A 13,202-nucleotide genomic window follows, 5' to 3' on the forward strand; every position below is an offset into this window, starting at 1 on the left:
GCTGATGTCTCAGAAAGGACGGACAGGTGAATTTGATTTCCATACAGAATCATAATTGGGGTTTTTAAATGGCTCAGAGGTCCCCTAGTTTTGCTCTCTCAGAAGCCCAATGGACTTCAATGGGAGCAGAGTTATTGCAATGCATTTTTAAGCACCTGCTGACAGCGCACTATTCAACCAGCTTGGATGCATCTCACACCCCAGCTTCAAAGGTGCAAGACTAGTTTTCTCAATCTGGAATTCAACCAATTACCTATAGCAACAAGAAAAGCACGTTCTGTATCATACAGTACACATTCACACCTGAATGCAAATGAGGGGGAAGGATCCACATTACTTTTAATCCCAAACTAATAAAAAGCCTTCAGTAAGCACAATGTGCATGTGATGGCCTCTGGGCATCAAACTGCATCCATTGAAAGCAGATTAGCATGGGCGAGGGAGGGAAACTAAATTATTATGCAATCACAGAAGGGTTTCAATCCTCCATTGTGCACAGTGTTTGTATACTGGCTGGCTGGCTTCACGTTACATCAAGTGCTCTACCAGTATTGCCCCTACTGCTTGCTGAAGAGAAATGGATTGGTCTGAAACTAGTTTGATTTTGCTGGTGCTTGCCCTGACTGTCCTGTTTGTTATGAATAGTGCAAGTTTCTGGAAGAGAGGCAGCAGAAAGGACATCCCCCCAGGACCGAGGCCTTTACCTCTCATTGGAAATCTGCTCATCATGGATCTGAAGAGGCCCTTTCAAACTATCCTAGAGGTAAATCCTGTTTTAGTATATGGACTACTGAATCACCTTGCCTCCTAAAGTCAAAAGAGTTTTCTACAGTTTTTCTGGCTATCTGGGGTCTGGCTCCATGTGTGTAATTTGGGGACCATTAGCACTGCCCCTCCATTTCAAATTCTCCTTCCCCTGGCTGTCTTCTTCCTCTTCCTCTTCCTCTTCCTCTTATATTGACACTGCTGCATTACGCACAGTTGCTGACTCTCTCATCTCCCTTAGGAATTCATTTTCCAAATTTCCTCTGCTAGTTGGTATCTCTGCCAGGGATCTGAGAATCTGCCATGGTCATGGACCGTCACTTCTTTTTTGGTGTACATTAAGTCACCTGTTGTGGTGTTACCAGCTCTGGAGGGTTGAGTTTCTCTCTGAATAGCTTCCCATGATGACTGCTCTACAGCTGGTCCTAACTCAGCTTTCCCATCTTGGCTTTCCATCGTTCTATCTCCAAAACACCCACAACACATTTTTCTCTTTGCTTTTTTTTTTTTTATTTATTTTTACAGTACTTGCTTTCATCGCTGTTGTTACTTATTAGAAATTCACTACTATCACCAGATCTGACACTTGCTTCACACAAGTATGATACAACCCTAGCACTACCCGAAACTCTGACCCCCTTCTGACCTTCCTAAATACACTTTTTACATCACAGCCTCCTTTCTCCAGACACACATACCATCTATCTAGCAGGTCTCTCAATGTGATACTTCATCGCTCTATTATGTGCTAGTTGCAAACATGAAGGTCTGATTAATTTCAGCTGGATCTTCATTTAGATTCCATGTTTTGTGAACCTGAGTTTGCATTAATGAATAATTTCACCCATAATTAAATTGAGTCAAAATAACAATTTATCAGTACAAACAGTTATATGACTCCCTGCTGTAATGAAGGGGGCAACACTTCACGTGAGAAAAATTAAAGGTGTATTAATATGTTTACAAAATAATTTCCATTCCTAAGATCCAGTCCAAAGGAGGCAGAGTTATATGGACTGTCATTTCTTTCTATATTTCTCTTCATGGCTGTTTCTGTAGTTTCAGCTTCAAGCAAACTAAACCGAATCTACCACTGGTGTAGCTCTGCCGACTTCAATGGATGCATTTACCCTAACTGATTTTCCTTTCTTTCCACTTAAGCTGTCAGAAACCTATGGCCCTGTCTTCAGTATTCAGATGGGATTAACGAAGATGGTGGTGATCTCAGGTTACGAGACAGTGAAGGAAGCTCTTGTGAACCAGGCAGATGCATTTGCAGAGAGACCTAAAGTCCCATTTTTTGAAGCAGTATCCAAAGGAAACGGTGACTTAGTTTTATTGGTACTCATAAACTAACCTTATGCAAACAAGTAGCAATTTATTTCCATAGAAGGAGCAGATCCCTCATCCACTAATACGCTTATTTGAACGAATGTCCTTGGAAATCAATGTAAATGAAGGGAACTTCAGTGGAGTCAGTAGGTGTGATTTAAGGTGAAATGGGTGTGGATGAGAAAAAAACCATAGTGAGTCACATGCAGAGATGGGACTGCCTATCCTCTGCTGCAGCTGGAGCAATAGGAGCAGTAGCAGTCAGGTGGGAGCCAGGGGACCATGTGTTAACAACCTGAAGGCTGCATGCAACGTGCAGGCCACCAGTTGGACAGCCCCAAAGCCTCAGCTCTTAGTTTCACATGAGAATCTTTGCTTTCTTTCACAACAATAAATGTCTACCCTGTTGAAGACAAAGCATTGACCATGTGAATCCTGAAGTGTGCATGTGTTGAAGGGAGTGGTGGGGGTGAAGCACATTTTCTTACATACAACACACATCTTTTTTTCCAAAATTCAGCTCCTGGAAATTAGAGTGGACCTTAAAGTTGAGGAAATATTGTAATAACAGTTTCTGCCTCTCCCAGGGGGATAAGGAAACTGATACTATAGTGCTGTACCTGGGACTTTCTGGAAGCTGAATATGAACACTTTCTCTTCCCTCCCCTCCCTTCCTCCTCCTCTCCCCACCCCTTCCCCCTGTGGCAGGGCACTGTTTGTGCCTGCCACTTTAAGGGCCAGAAAACAGCAGCCGGCAGGTGCCTGATTAGTGCAGCCATTTTAGATTCAGGGCTGCCCATATAAACAAGACATTTTGCTGTTGGAAGGCCAGGCAATAACATTGCCTGGCCGTAGGGCTGCTGGTATCATCTGGAGGTAAGGGAGGAGCTGTAGGGGATGGTCAGGAGGCTCCTCGTCCTGGGCATGACCTAAAACTGCACCCTGCCAGGAATGGGTGGCCTGGTGGGGCTCTCAGTGGCACAGGAGCCCCCAGGAAATGCCAAGCCAGTTATCACCCTGGTGAAAGGTGAGTCAGGGCTCCTTAACCCCTAGCTCCCACAACCGGGCGGTTACCCACTATGAAGGGTCTGGAAGATGGACCCCAGTGAAAGAGTGGGGCCATAGACTCAAACCTGTCTGAACATCCCCTAACTGGTCAATGCTGGGGCCAGGACGGGAAGGGTCAAAGGGTCAGGGGCCCACCGCGAGGGCTGCCCAGAGCTGAGGGCCTGGGGTTCTGACTGGCATGGAGGTGGGCCAGGACCAGTAGAGCCAAAGTCCCAGGGGAACCACAACCATGAGGAGGAAGCAGCTCAGGGAGCTATATAGCCCAAAATGAAGGCAGAGTAGGCTGCTTGAATGGAGGGATCTCAGAGGGGTCCTGACTGGAGGATTTGGGGCCCAGAGTGGGGCGATGATGTTGGTAACATCTAGATGCCATCTACGAGGCTTGGGCTATGGTGTAGGGGAGGAACAGAGCCTCATATAGCACCTCCTGGCATTGGGGCAAGAAATGGGCAGCCTCCTGTTTAATCAACATCATTCAATTAATTAATTAACAACAAGGCATGCTGGGTGAGAAGGCAGGCAGTTAGCCCAGAAACAGGTGGGTGGGCCACAGGGAAATTGGTCCTGAGAAGGCCCCCTGTTATACCCCCTACAGCAGTTGCTATTGCAGAATTAAGGAAAAATCTATTCTTCTTCATTTTGCCTTTCAAAAACAAATTGCTTATGCCATTTGGGGGCATGTTGCATGCAAGACTATAAAGCAAGGAGCTGACTAGATAACCCAGCAATTATTGTCTTTGAAAATCTTATGATTTGGGAGACTTGACTCACGGTTCTTCACATTTGGGGTCTACAATATTCAAATAGTCCCTACTCACATTAACTTTGTTCTTAGACATCATCGCAGACTCCATTCATACGAGTTTTACGTAATGGACTGCTCCTCGTTCAGAACTCATTCCATTACCGGGCTAAAGCATTTCTTAGACATAGGTAGGATGGATATAAACAAGTTTAAGACAGACTTCCCTTTTCAGGAATGTTTGACATATATTAACCTTATGAATGTTTCAAGTTCCATGGAAGATAACAAGATTTGAATATCTACACATAATTAAGTGCTTTGTGGATTACATATACCTTACTAAATATGTTTATAAGAAACAACATAATGGATAAGGAAATGTAACTAATGCTCCATCAGGTTTGACCCCATCTTTGCTGTGGAAATTTTCTGGACAATTTTGCTTTGCAGAACAATTGCAAATATCTATAAAAATGGTTATATAAAATGTATCTCAAAATGTAGAGACATACAATGAGGGAATCAGTATATCATTCAACAACCATTTTGGTTGCTGTACTTAATACCAATGTCTTTCAAAACATTTCAATCATAATTTCATATCATTCAAATCCTACCTAACACCCAGGAACAATTTCTTTACAGCTCTCCTAAAATAATTTTCCTATTTTGTTTTATACTCCCTCTAGTGCCTCCAAGCTAAAGATCACCAAAAAAAATTGTCAAACATTTTTTCTCCATCACAAAATCTTATTTTATCAAAATCTATTTTTTCCCTCTGTTTGGGTAAATTTGAATTATAATCCTAGAAAAATAGGGATGGAAGGGATCTCAGGAGGTCATCAGTCCAAGTCCCTGCTTAAGGTAGGATTATCCCTGACTAAATCATCCTAGACTAGTGTTTACCACTTAAACCACTCTGTGCAAATGTTCTTGGGGAGGGTTGCAAGAACACAAATAATTCCATGGAGGTAAGAACTCAGTCTGGCCAGGTGGTTGGAGTGTGCATGGTAGATATTCAGTCATGCAGAGCAATGACTAGAACTGGCAACCCTAATTTCACATCAGACAGCCCCAATTAGACTGCCCCAAAGCAATGCTTTTTCCCCCAAAACATGTTTTTTAAATTATTTTTTGAATTCTTCATTTACATTCTGTATTGGATCAAAAGCAGGTTTTCCGATCTTGAAAGGTTTTCTGTGAGGACATGGCTGCGTTTTCATTCGCTGTTACATGAAGAATATACTGCACATGAGGGGTATCTTGAATACTTCTGAGAAGCAGTGGTTTTAATTATTTTTCTAACCTATTTTTCTAAGTATTCTCTTCATTTCAGGTATTATTTTATCACACGGGGAAAATTGGAAAGTGATGCGAAGATTTACCCTCTCAACCTTACGAGACTTTGGAATGGGCAAGAGGGCCATTGAGGACCAGATTGTTGAAGAGTGTGAATATCTGATAGAGAAACTGGAATCTCAGAAAGGTGAGTGGCTGCTTGACTTCACAGAACCACTAAGGTTCATTCTCCTTAGCTTGCACAAGAATTTATTTGCTTCATTAAAGTTTCTCCCATAAGGAAATGCCACTATCCAATTAATCTGATATCTTTTTGTTCCAATTGTTTAAAGAAGCGAAAGGCAACTTATAAAGCCATGCGAGTGCTATTGCAGGTGTTTGCTCCTTCCTTTTCTTGGGCACCCACATCCTTCCAAGGCAAATCTTTGAACCTCAAAAGCTTATGCCACAGACTCTCTCCATGCTTCATGCCCAGTCTTGGAGACCTAGACCTTATGACCCCCCACCTAATGACCCTGAACAAGGACCTGTGAATCGTGGACTGTACTGTGATGGTGATGGAAACAACCCACCTCTCCAGTGCAGCTCCTCCCTTAATGATAATATGTCATCATGTAAGGACCAACAGGGATTGAAGTGGGAATAACAATAGGGGTAGAGCACCAATAAAACAAGGACCTCTGTTCCTTATTTCTACACAGGTCTCTAAATGCACTTTCTGCAAGTTATCTTTCATAGGTGAATAAAATATACATCCTATCATGGTGTAGGGCCCAGGTTTGGTACGACTCTTCCCCTTTGATTAGTTAAGCATGAACTGTGGGTTGTAACATTCAGAAAGTTCCCAAATGTTGTGAATTCTTGAGCTGCTGTGATCATTTGACCTACTTTCAGGGTGTGAGAGTGAGCAGTACTTGAGTGGGTTTTGATGGGAAGAACCTCTCCTCCTGCTGAGTTAAATTGAGGGTGATAGAGTGATTGACAGGTAGGGGCTGTGTGCAATTAAATGGCAGCGTGTGCACAGGCATGTGATTGGTCAGTGTGAGCACACACACCCCTCCCCCAGCAGGTAAGTCTGTCAGGGGAAGGGAAAGGGCCATGGTGGGGGCAGATCAAGGCCCCAGTGGTGAGGGAGGGAGAGGAAGGAGTAGGGGCTGGGGTGACTGGGGCCCCAGCCAGGCAGGGTGGTGGGACAAGTGGAGACCCAGGGGGCACATGTCTCCCCAATCTGTGGGTGGGGCAGGGGCGGCTGCCGCTTTGCACTGGGCTTTGAGCCCCACTCTCCCAAGAGCTGCACAACACTAAGTGTGTCCTGCCACCAGGCAAGCAGGAGGTGGAGGGTAGCTGCAGCAGGGACCAAAGCGCAATGCATAGGGGCACTGCCACTGCCCCGGGAGTGGTACAACACCATATACCTGCCACTGCCAGGCAAGCAAGGGACATGGCACAGTCAGTGCATGGCAGTCATATGACCTATCACCACTCCCCAGGCAGTGACAGCAAAGCACAGAGCCCAGCCCACAATGGCAGCCTGCCTCCACCCCATTCACAGATGCGACCTCTGCTGGGATGCACCCAGTGGTGGGAGCCTTCCTGAACTCCTGGATGAGTCACCTGGGCTCTGAGTGTCCCACAGCCCAACCTGACCCTGGGGCCTCATTCATCCCAGACCCTGCCCCTGACTCCACCCCACTCCCTCCCTCACCATGGGGGACTCAATCTGCTCCCTCACCATGCTTCTTCCCTATAACAGACTTACCTGCTATCATGGGCAATGCTCCATACTCTGTCAGGCTGCGGCTGAATGTCTGGGTCTATGAATGCTGCTCCCTGGCCTGTTGCAGCCACCCAGAGCCTGTGCCTAGGCTGCCCTGTGGCCCTCTGCACTGCCACTGCTACCCCACGTTTGGGGGAGCTAAGCCCTGTTAGCCCCAGCCTTCTACCGCGTATGTTGGGTAAGCCACTCAATTTCCCTTTACCTCAGGTCTCCCTCTGCAAATGAAAGAGTAATGTCTGCTTTTACCCACTGTTTGTCTTCTCTCTGTGGGGCATGTGGGGTATATCAGCAAGGTACTCAGAACAATGCTGTCCTAATTCCTGATTGGGACCACTGTGTGTAAAGAAACAGAATAAAGAATAGTAATAACTTCCTATCGGCCATCCTGTGTGCACAGTCTCTTCTTTGATTTGAATATGTCCAATTTTTAGGAAAGCCCTTTGAGTCCACTACAATAATGGCTGGAGCAGTTGCTAATATCATTGTATCTATATTACTCGGAGAGAGGTTTGGCTATGAAGACACACGATTCATTAGACTTCTAAATTTGATCAATGAAAACATCGCCATTGCTGGAAGTGCCTCAATTGCGGTATTTTAAGTATTTTTTACTACACACTGTTTAAAGACATAGAAGTTGTTGTATGGCCTGTGCAAAATATTAAATCTTTTCTTCTAAGCAGAAGCAGTCCAATAAATTGGAGGATAACAGCTGGCTGTACTTCAGGAGTGCCACATTAAGGGTGCTAGAGCAACTTATAGATATTGGATGAAGTTCCAGGTTATTGGAAAAGAGCAAATATAGTGTCCACCTCTACGTAAGAGGAAAAGAAAGACCCTGGGAAATACAGATCAGTCAGCCAGGCCTTGCTACCTAAAAAGTTTTCCTCAAGATGAACAAAATGAGCAGGACAGATAAGCAGAGCAGCCAGCATGAATTTACCATGAATAAATTATGCCTGACCACCCAAATTGCCTTCTTTGATAAGGTGACAGGCTCTGTGAATGGAGGAAGGACAGTAGATATGATACACCTTGACTTAACAAGCCCTTTGACACTACCTCCCATACCATTCCCATTAACAAACTAAGGATCTATAGAAAGTACTACAAAGGGGATATAAATCTACTACTGTAGATTAAAGTACTACAAAGGGGATACAAAACTGGTTGGCCATTATGTTCAGCAAGGAGCCATCAATGGCTCAATGTCTCATTAGAAGAAGATATTGGGTGGGGGCCCCCAGGGGTCCAGTATTGTTTACTGATTTGGACAATGGGATTAAATGTGCATATAACAAATTTGTAAATAACAGCAAGTTAAGTGAAGTTACAGGCAGTCTAGAGACTGGGCTAGGATCCAGAATCATTTACAGTCGAGCAGTTCCAATTCAGCAAGAGCAAGTGAAGAATGCTACACTTGGGATGGAAAATTGCATGCAAAAATGCAGACTGGTAAGTGATTGACTAGGCTGTATTGTTGCAGAGAAGGATCTGAGGGTTATAATGGACCATAGGTTGAATATGAGCCAACCATGTGCTCTTGGTGCAAAAAGAAGCCACTAGCATTCTGCGTTGTATTAATGGGAGTGACACTTGCAAAGCGAGGGAACTGATTCTTCTTCTTTATTTGGCATGGGTGAGGCCTCACCTGGAGTGCTGTGCCCAGGTTTGAGCCCCACACTTTAAGAAGGATATGTACAGATTGGAAAGAGTATAGCAAAGAGAGACAAAAAATATTAGAAGCCTGCACTGCATGACTTATGAGGAAATGCTGAAAGAACTAGGGTTAATTATTCTGGAGAAGAGAAGACTGGGGGGGGGGAGGGGAGGAGGAGTTGGTAAGAATTCAGTACATGAAAGGAGATTATAAGGAGAAGGGAGATAGCTTTTTGTCTGTGGATGAAGATGGTACATTGAGGGCAGGGGTGGGCAAAATGGAAGATCCAGCTGGCAGCCGGACTCCATTTCCCAGCAGCCCCTGCCTGCATGGCCAGGCCAGATTCCATGGAGACCCCAGCCTGAGCTGCAGTGCGATAGCACAGGGTGCATGGCGGGGCAGGCCAGGGAGATGCTCCTGCTCCTTGCAGTGGTGACACGTGATTCCAAGCCAGAGCAAAGCCATGATCCACTGCCTGTGTACCCAGAGCATGCAGGCTGCAGATCGCTTCTCTGCCCTGGCCCCAGGCAAAACTGCCCCCGCCACAAGATCCCAGCAGCTCCAGAGCAGTCCCCTGCCCTGCCTTGTCATATGCCCTGTCAACACGGCTGGGGCCAATCTCCATGATAACCCCAGCCTTGTGCTACCCCAGCTGGGGCTCCATGGAGACCAGCCCCAGCCAAGCAGGGAGGGGCTGCTGGGAAATGGAGTCCACTGCTGGCCGGATCTGGCCCGTGGGCCAGACTTTGCCTGCCCCTGGTCTAGGAGCAATGGCTTCAAGCTGTAACAAAGGAAATTACAGTTGGAGATTAGGAGAAACTTTCTGACTGTGAGGATGGCTGAGCATTAGAACAGGCTACCTAGAGAACTTGTAGAATCTCCATTACTGTAAATCTTCAAGCACACGTTGGAGAGGCAATTGGCTGGAATGGTTTAGGTATGGATAATCCTGCCTTGAGCAGGGGACTGGACTAGATGGTCTCATGAGGTCCCTCTAGCCCTACTTTCCTGTTATCCTATAACAAGTAGACCTAGCAAGTAGATTCATAGATTCCTAGATTCATAGATGTTAGGGTCGGAAGGGACCTCAATAGATCATCGAGTCCAACCCCCTGCATAGGCAGGAAAGAGTGCTGGGTCTAGATGACCCAATCTAGATGCATATCCAACCTCCTCTTGAAGACCCCCAGGGTAGGGGAGAACACCACCTCCCTTGGGAGCCCGTTCCAGACCTTGGCCACTCTAACTGTGAAGAAGTTCCTCCTAATGTCCAATCTAAATCTGCTCTCTGCTAGCTTGTGGCCATTATTTCTTGTAACCCCCGGGGGCGCCTTGGTGAATAAATACTCACCAATTCCCTTCTGTGCCCCCGTGATGAACTTATAGGCAGCCACAAGGTCACCTCTCAACCTTCTCTTGCGGAGGCTGAAAAGGTCCAGTTTCTCTAGTCTCTCCTCGTAGGGCTTGGTCTGCAGGCCCTTGACCATACGAGTGGCCCTTGTCTGGACCCTCTCCAGGTTATCCGCATCCCTCTTGAAGTGCGGCACCCAGAATTGCACGCAGTACTCCAACTGCGGTCTGACCAGCACCCAATAGAGGGGAAGTATCACCTCCTTGGACCTATTTGTCATGCATCTGCTGATGCACGATAAAGTGCCATTGGCTTTTCTGATGGCTTCATCACACTGCCAACTCGTGTTCATCTTAGAGTCCACTAGGACTCTAAGATCCCTTTCCACCTCTGTGCCACCCAGCAGGTCATTTCCTAGGCTGTAGGTGCGCTGGACATTTTTCCTCCCTAGGTGCAGCACTTTGCATTTCTCCTTGTTGAACTGCATCCTGTTGTTTTCTGCCCATTTGTCCAACCTATCCAGGTCTGCCTGCAGCTGTTCCCTGCCCTCCGGCGTGTCCACTTCTCCCCATAGCTTTGTGTCATCTGCAAACTTGGACAGAGTACACTTCACTCCCTCGTCCAAGTCGCTGATGAAGACATTAAAGAGTATCGGTCCAAGGACCGAACCCTGCGGGACTCCGCTGCCCACACCCTTTCAGGTCAAAACTGACCCATCCACCACAACTCTCTGGGTGCGACCCAGCCAATTCACCACCCACCGGACTGTGTAGTCATCCAAGTCACAGCCTCTTAACTTGTTCACCAGTATGGGGTGGGATACCATATCGAAGGCCTTCCTGAAGTCTAAGTATACGACATCCACCCCTCCTCCTGTGTCCAGGCGTCTCGTAACCTGGTCATAAAAAGAGACTAGTTTGGTCAGGCACGATCTGCCTGCCACGAACCCGTGCTGGTTTCCCCTCAGCATAATTTGTCCTGCCGGGCTCTCGCATATGTGAGCCTTGATAATTTTTTCAAAGACTTTGCCAAGGATGGAGGTGAGACTGACTGGTCTATAGTTGCCCGGGTCCTCCTTCCTCCCCTTCTTGAAAATGGGGACCACATTGGCCTTTTTCCAGTCCTCTTGGACTTGGCCCGTGCACCACGAGTGTTCAAATATTCCCACCAGTGGCTCTGCAATGATGTCAGCCAGTGCCTTCAGCACCCTTGGTTGGAGCTCATCTGGGCCTGCCAACTTAAAGGCACCCTGTTCTTCCAAGTGACTCTGCACCATCTCAGGGTCTACGCATGGAAGTCAGGTGATCTCTCCTTGTTTCCACTTTTTATGTGCTCCCCTTTTGGCCCTTAGGCTGCCCTGGATTTCTGCGGTCAGCCAGGGAAGCCTCCTGGCCCTTTTCCCTCTTTTACCCCACACAGAGATTGTCTCGCTTTGTGCCCGAAGGATCGTTTCCTTATGGCACAGCCACCCTTCTTGGGCTCCCATCATTTCAAAACTCCTACTCTGCAGTGCATCCTTGACTAATCGCCTGAGTTCATTGAAATCAGCTTTCCTAAAGTCTAGTACTTTCACCCTACTAGTTACCTTACCCACTCGACGTCTTATGGTGTATTCTATTATTAGGTGATCATTGTCCCTCAGATGGCTACCGATCTGTAGGTCCCCTACCATGTCATCCTCTGTTGCCAATACCAGATCCAGTATGGCATTCCCCCTAGTGGGACCATGTACCTCCTGTGTCAGGTGGAGGTCCTGTACACAGGTTAGAAACCTGTGTGAGCAGTGGGACTTTGCCGTCTGCGTCTCCCAGCAGATGTCCGGGTAGTTTAGGTCCCCCATGACCACCGCCTCTTTAGCTTTTATGGTCTCCGAGAGCTGCCTCAGGAGCCCCGAATCTATTTCTTCCCCTTGATGGGGGGGTCTGTAGCAGACCCCTACCACTAAATCCCTTTCTCCTTGCCCCCCATGTAGCCTAACCCACAATCCTTCTACTGCCTCATCCTTGAATTCTGTCTTGATGAGGGTTGACATATATTGCTCATTGACATAGAGCGCAACCCCTCCCCCTTTTTTCCCCACCCTGTCCTTTCTGTACAATCTATAACCCTCAATATGTACCGCCCAGTCATGGGACGAATCCCACCAGGTTTCCATTAGCCCTACTAAGTCATAGGTGTTTTGTGCAAGCAGGAGCGCTAGTTCATCCTGCTTGTTCCCCATGCTCCTAGCATTAGTATATAGGCACTTGAGCCCTGCGACAGGTGCCTTTGCTGCCCCCCCGCTCTGAGTCCAAAGGGGCCTCTTATTTCTTACCTTCTCGTTTCTTACCTGTGCCATAGTGCTGGCCGCCCCACGTCTTGCAGGTTCCCAATGGTCTCTTTCTTCAGGCTGGGCTGTCCTTGTGGGTGCCACATGGTTTGGTGGTCCACAGCTTCCCCTACCCTCATCTTCCCCTCCCCCCGGCGAGCCTAGTTTAAAGTCCGCCGGAGGAGATCCGCCAAGTAGGTCTACTGCTTTAAAAAAAGAGTCCAAGTTGTTGTCGTAAAGCAGGGCATGTTGCCTCTGCCTGTGGGTGTTCTTTAAGCGGCTCATTCAGAACTAACTCCACCATCACTCTCTGGCCTCTGCATTGCACCACAGAGTCATAAACAGAATGGTAATTAGGCACCCATTTACTGAATGGCTTGGTTTTGGTTTAGAACAGACACATTTCAGGGAAAACACATCTTTGTAAAATAAGATAGACCTCATTCCACCCTTAGTCTCATCATTCCATCAGGGCCCCCCCTCCTTTGGACTTGTCCATGGATCTGGTCTGTGACAGCCTGTCTCCTTATGCAACTACTCTCAAGTGATGTACACATCCCTATTGCTGACAGCCCATTCCTCACCTTAAGGCATAGAAGAGATCTGCCATTACTCTAATACCAGAAACAAGCCTCTTATAGTTCCTATGTGACATATATGTCATATACCATTTTTTTTTTTTTTTGCATACAATGTACACATTAACCCAAAATTCAGCTGCTTGAGATTGGGATGTGTATTATAATTGACCACATCCCCTCTCAGACTTCTCTTTTTGAGGCTGAACAGGTTCAGGTCCCATAGTGTCTCCTCATAGGGCCTGCCCTGCTGCCCCTGATCATGTGACTAGCCCTCCTCTGGACCCTGTTGATGCTGTCCACATCCCCCCTCAAGTGT

The 13,202-nt window shown here is 46.9% G+C and overlaps 1 protein-coding gene across 1 annotated transcript in view; it reads left to right on the plus strand.

Moving 5' to 3' along the window:
• The first annotated feature begins 460 nt into the window (after positions 1-460).
• The window catches only part of LOC102575599 (cytochrome P450 2K4), a 28,874-nt gene continuing 16,132 nt past the window's right edge, over positions 461-13,202 (plus strand). The window contains exons 1-4 of the mRNA XM_019492735.2: positions 461-763; positions 1,927-2,089; positions 5,247-5,396; positions 7,418-7,578. Coding sequence (XP_019348280.2) covers positions 578-763; positions 1,927-2,089; positions 5,247-5,396; positions 7,418-7,578 — 660 coding nt within the window. The 5' untranslated portion in view covers positions 461-577. The remainder of the gene's footprint in view (positions 764-1,926; positions 2,090-5,246; positions 5,397-7,417; positions 7,579-13,202) is intronic.

The sequence above is a fragment of the Alligator mississippiensis genome, chromosome 1 (genome assembly GCF_030867095.1).
Source record: "Alligator mississippiensis isolate rAllMis1 chromosome 1, rAllMis1, whole genome shotgun sequence".
In the NCBI taxonomy this organism is placed as follows: domain Eukaryota; kingdom Metazoa; phylum Chordata; order Crocodylia; family Alligatoridae; genus Alligator; species Alligator mississippiensis.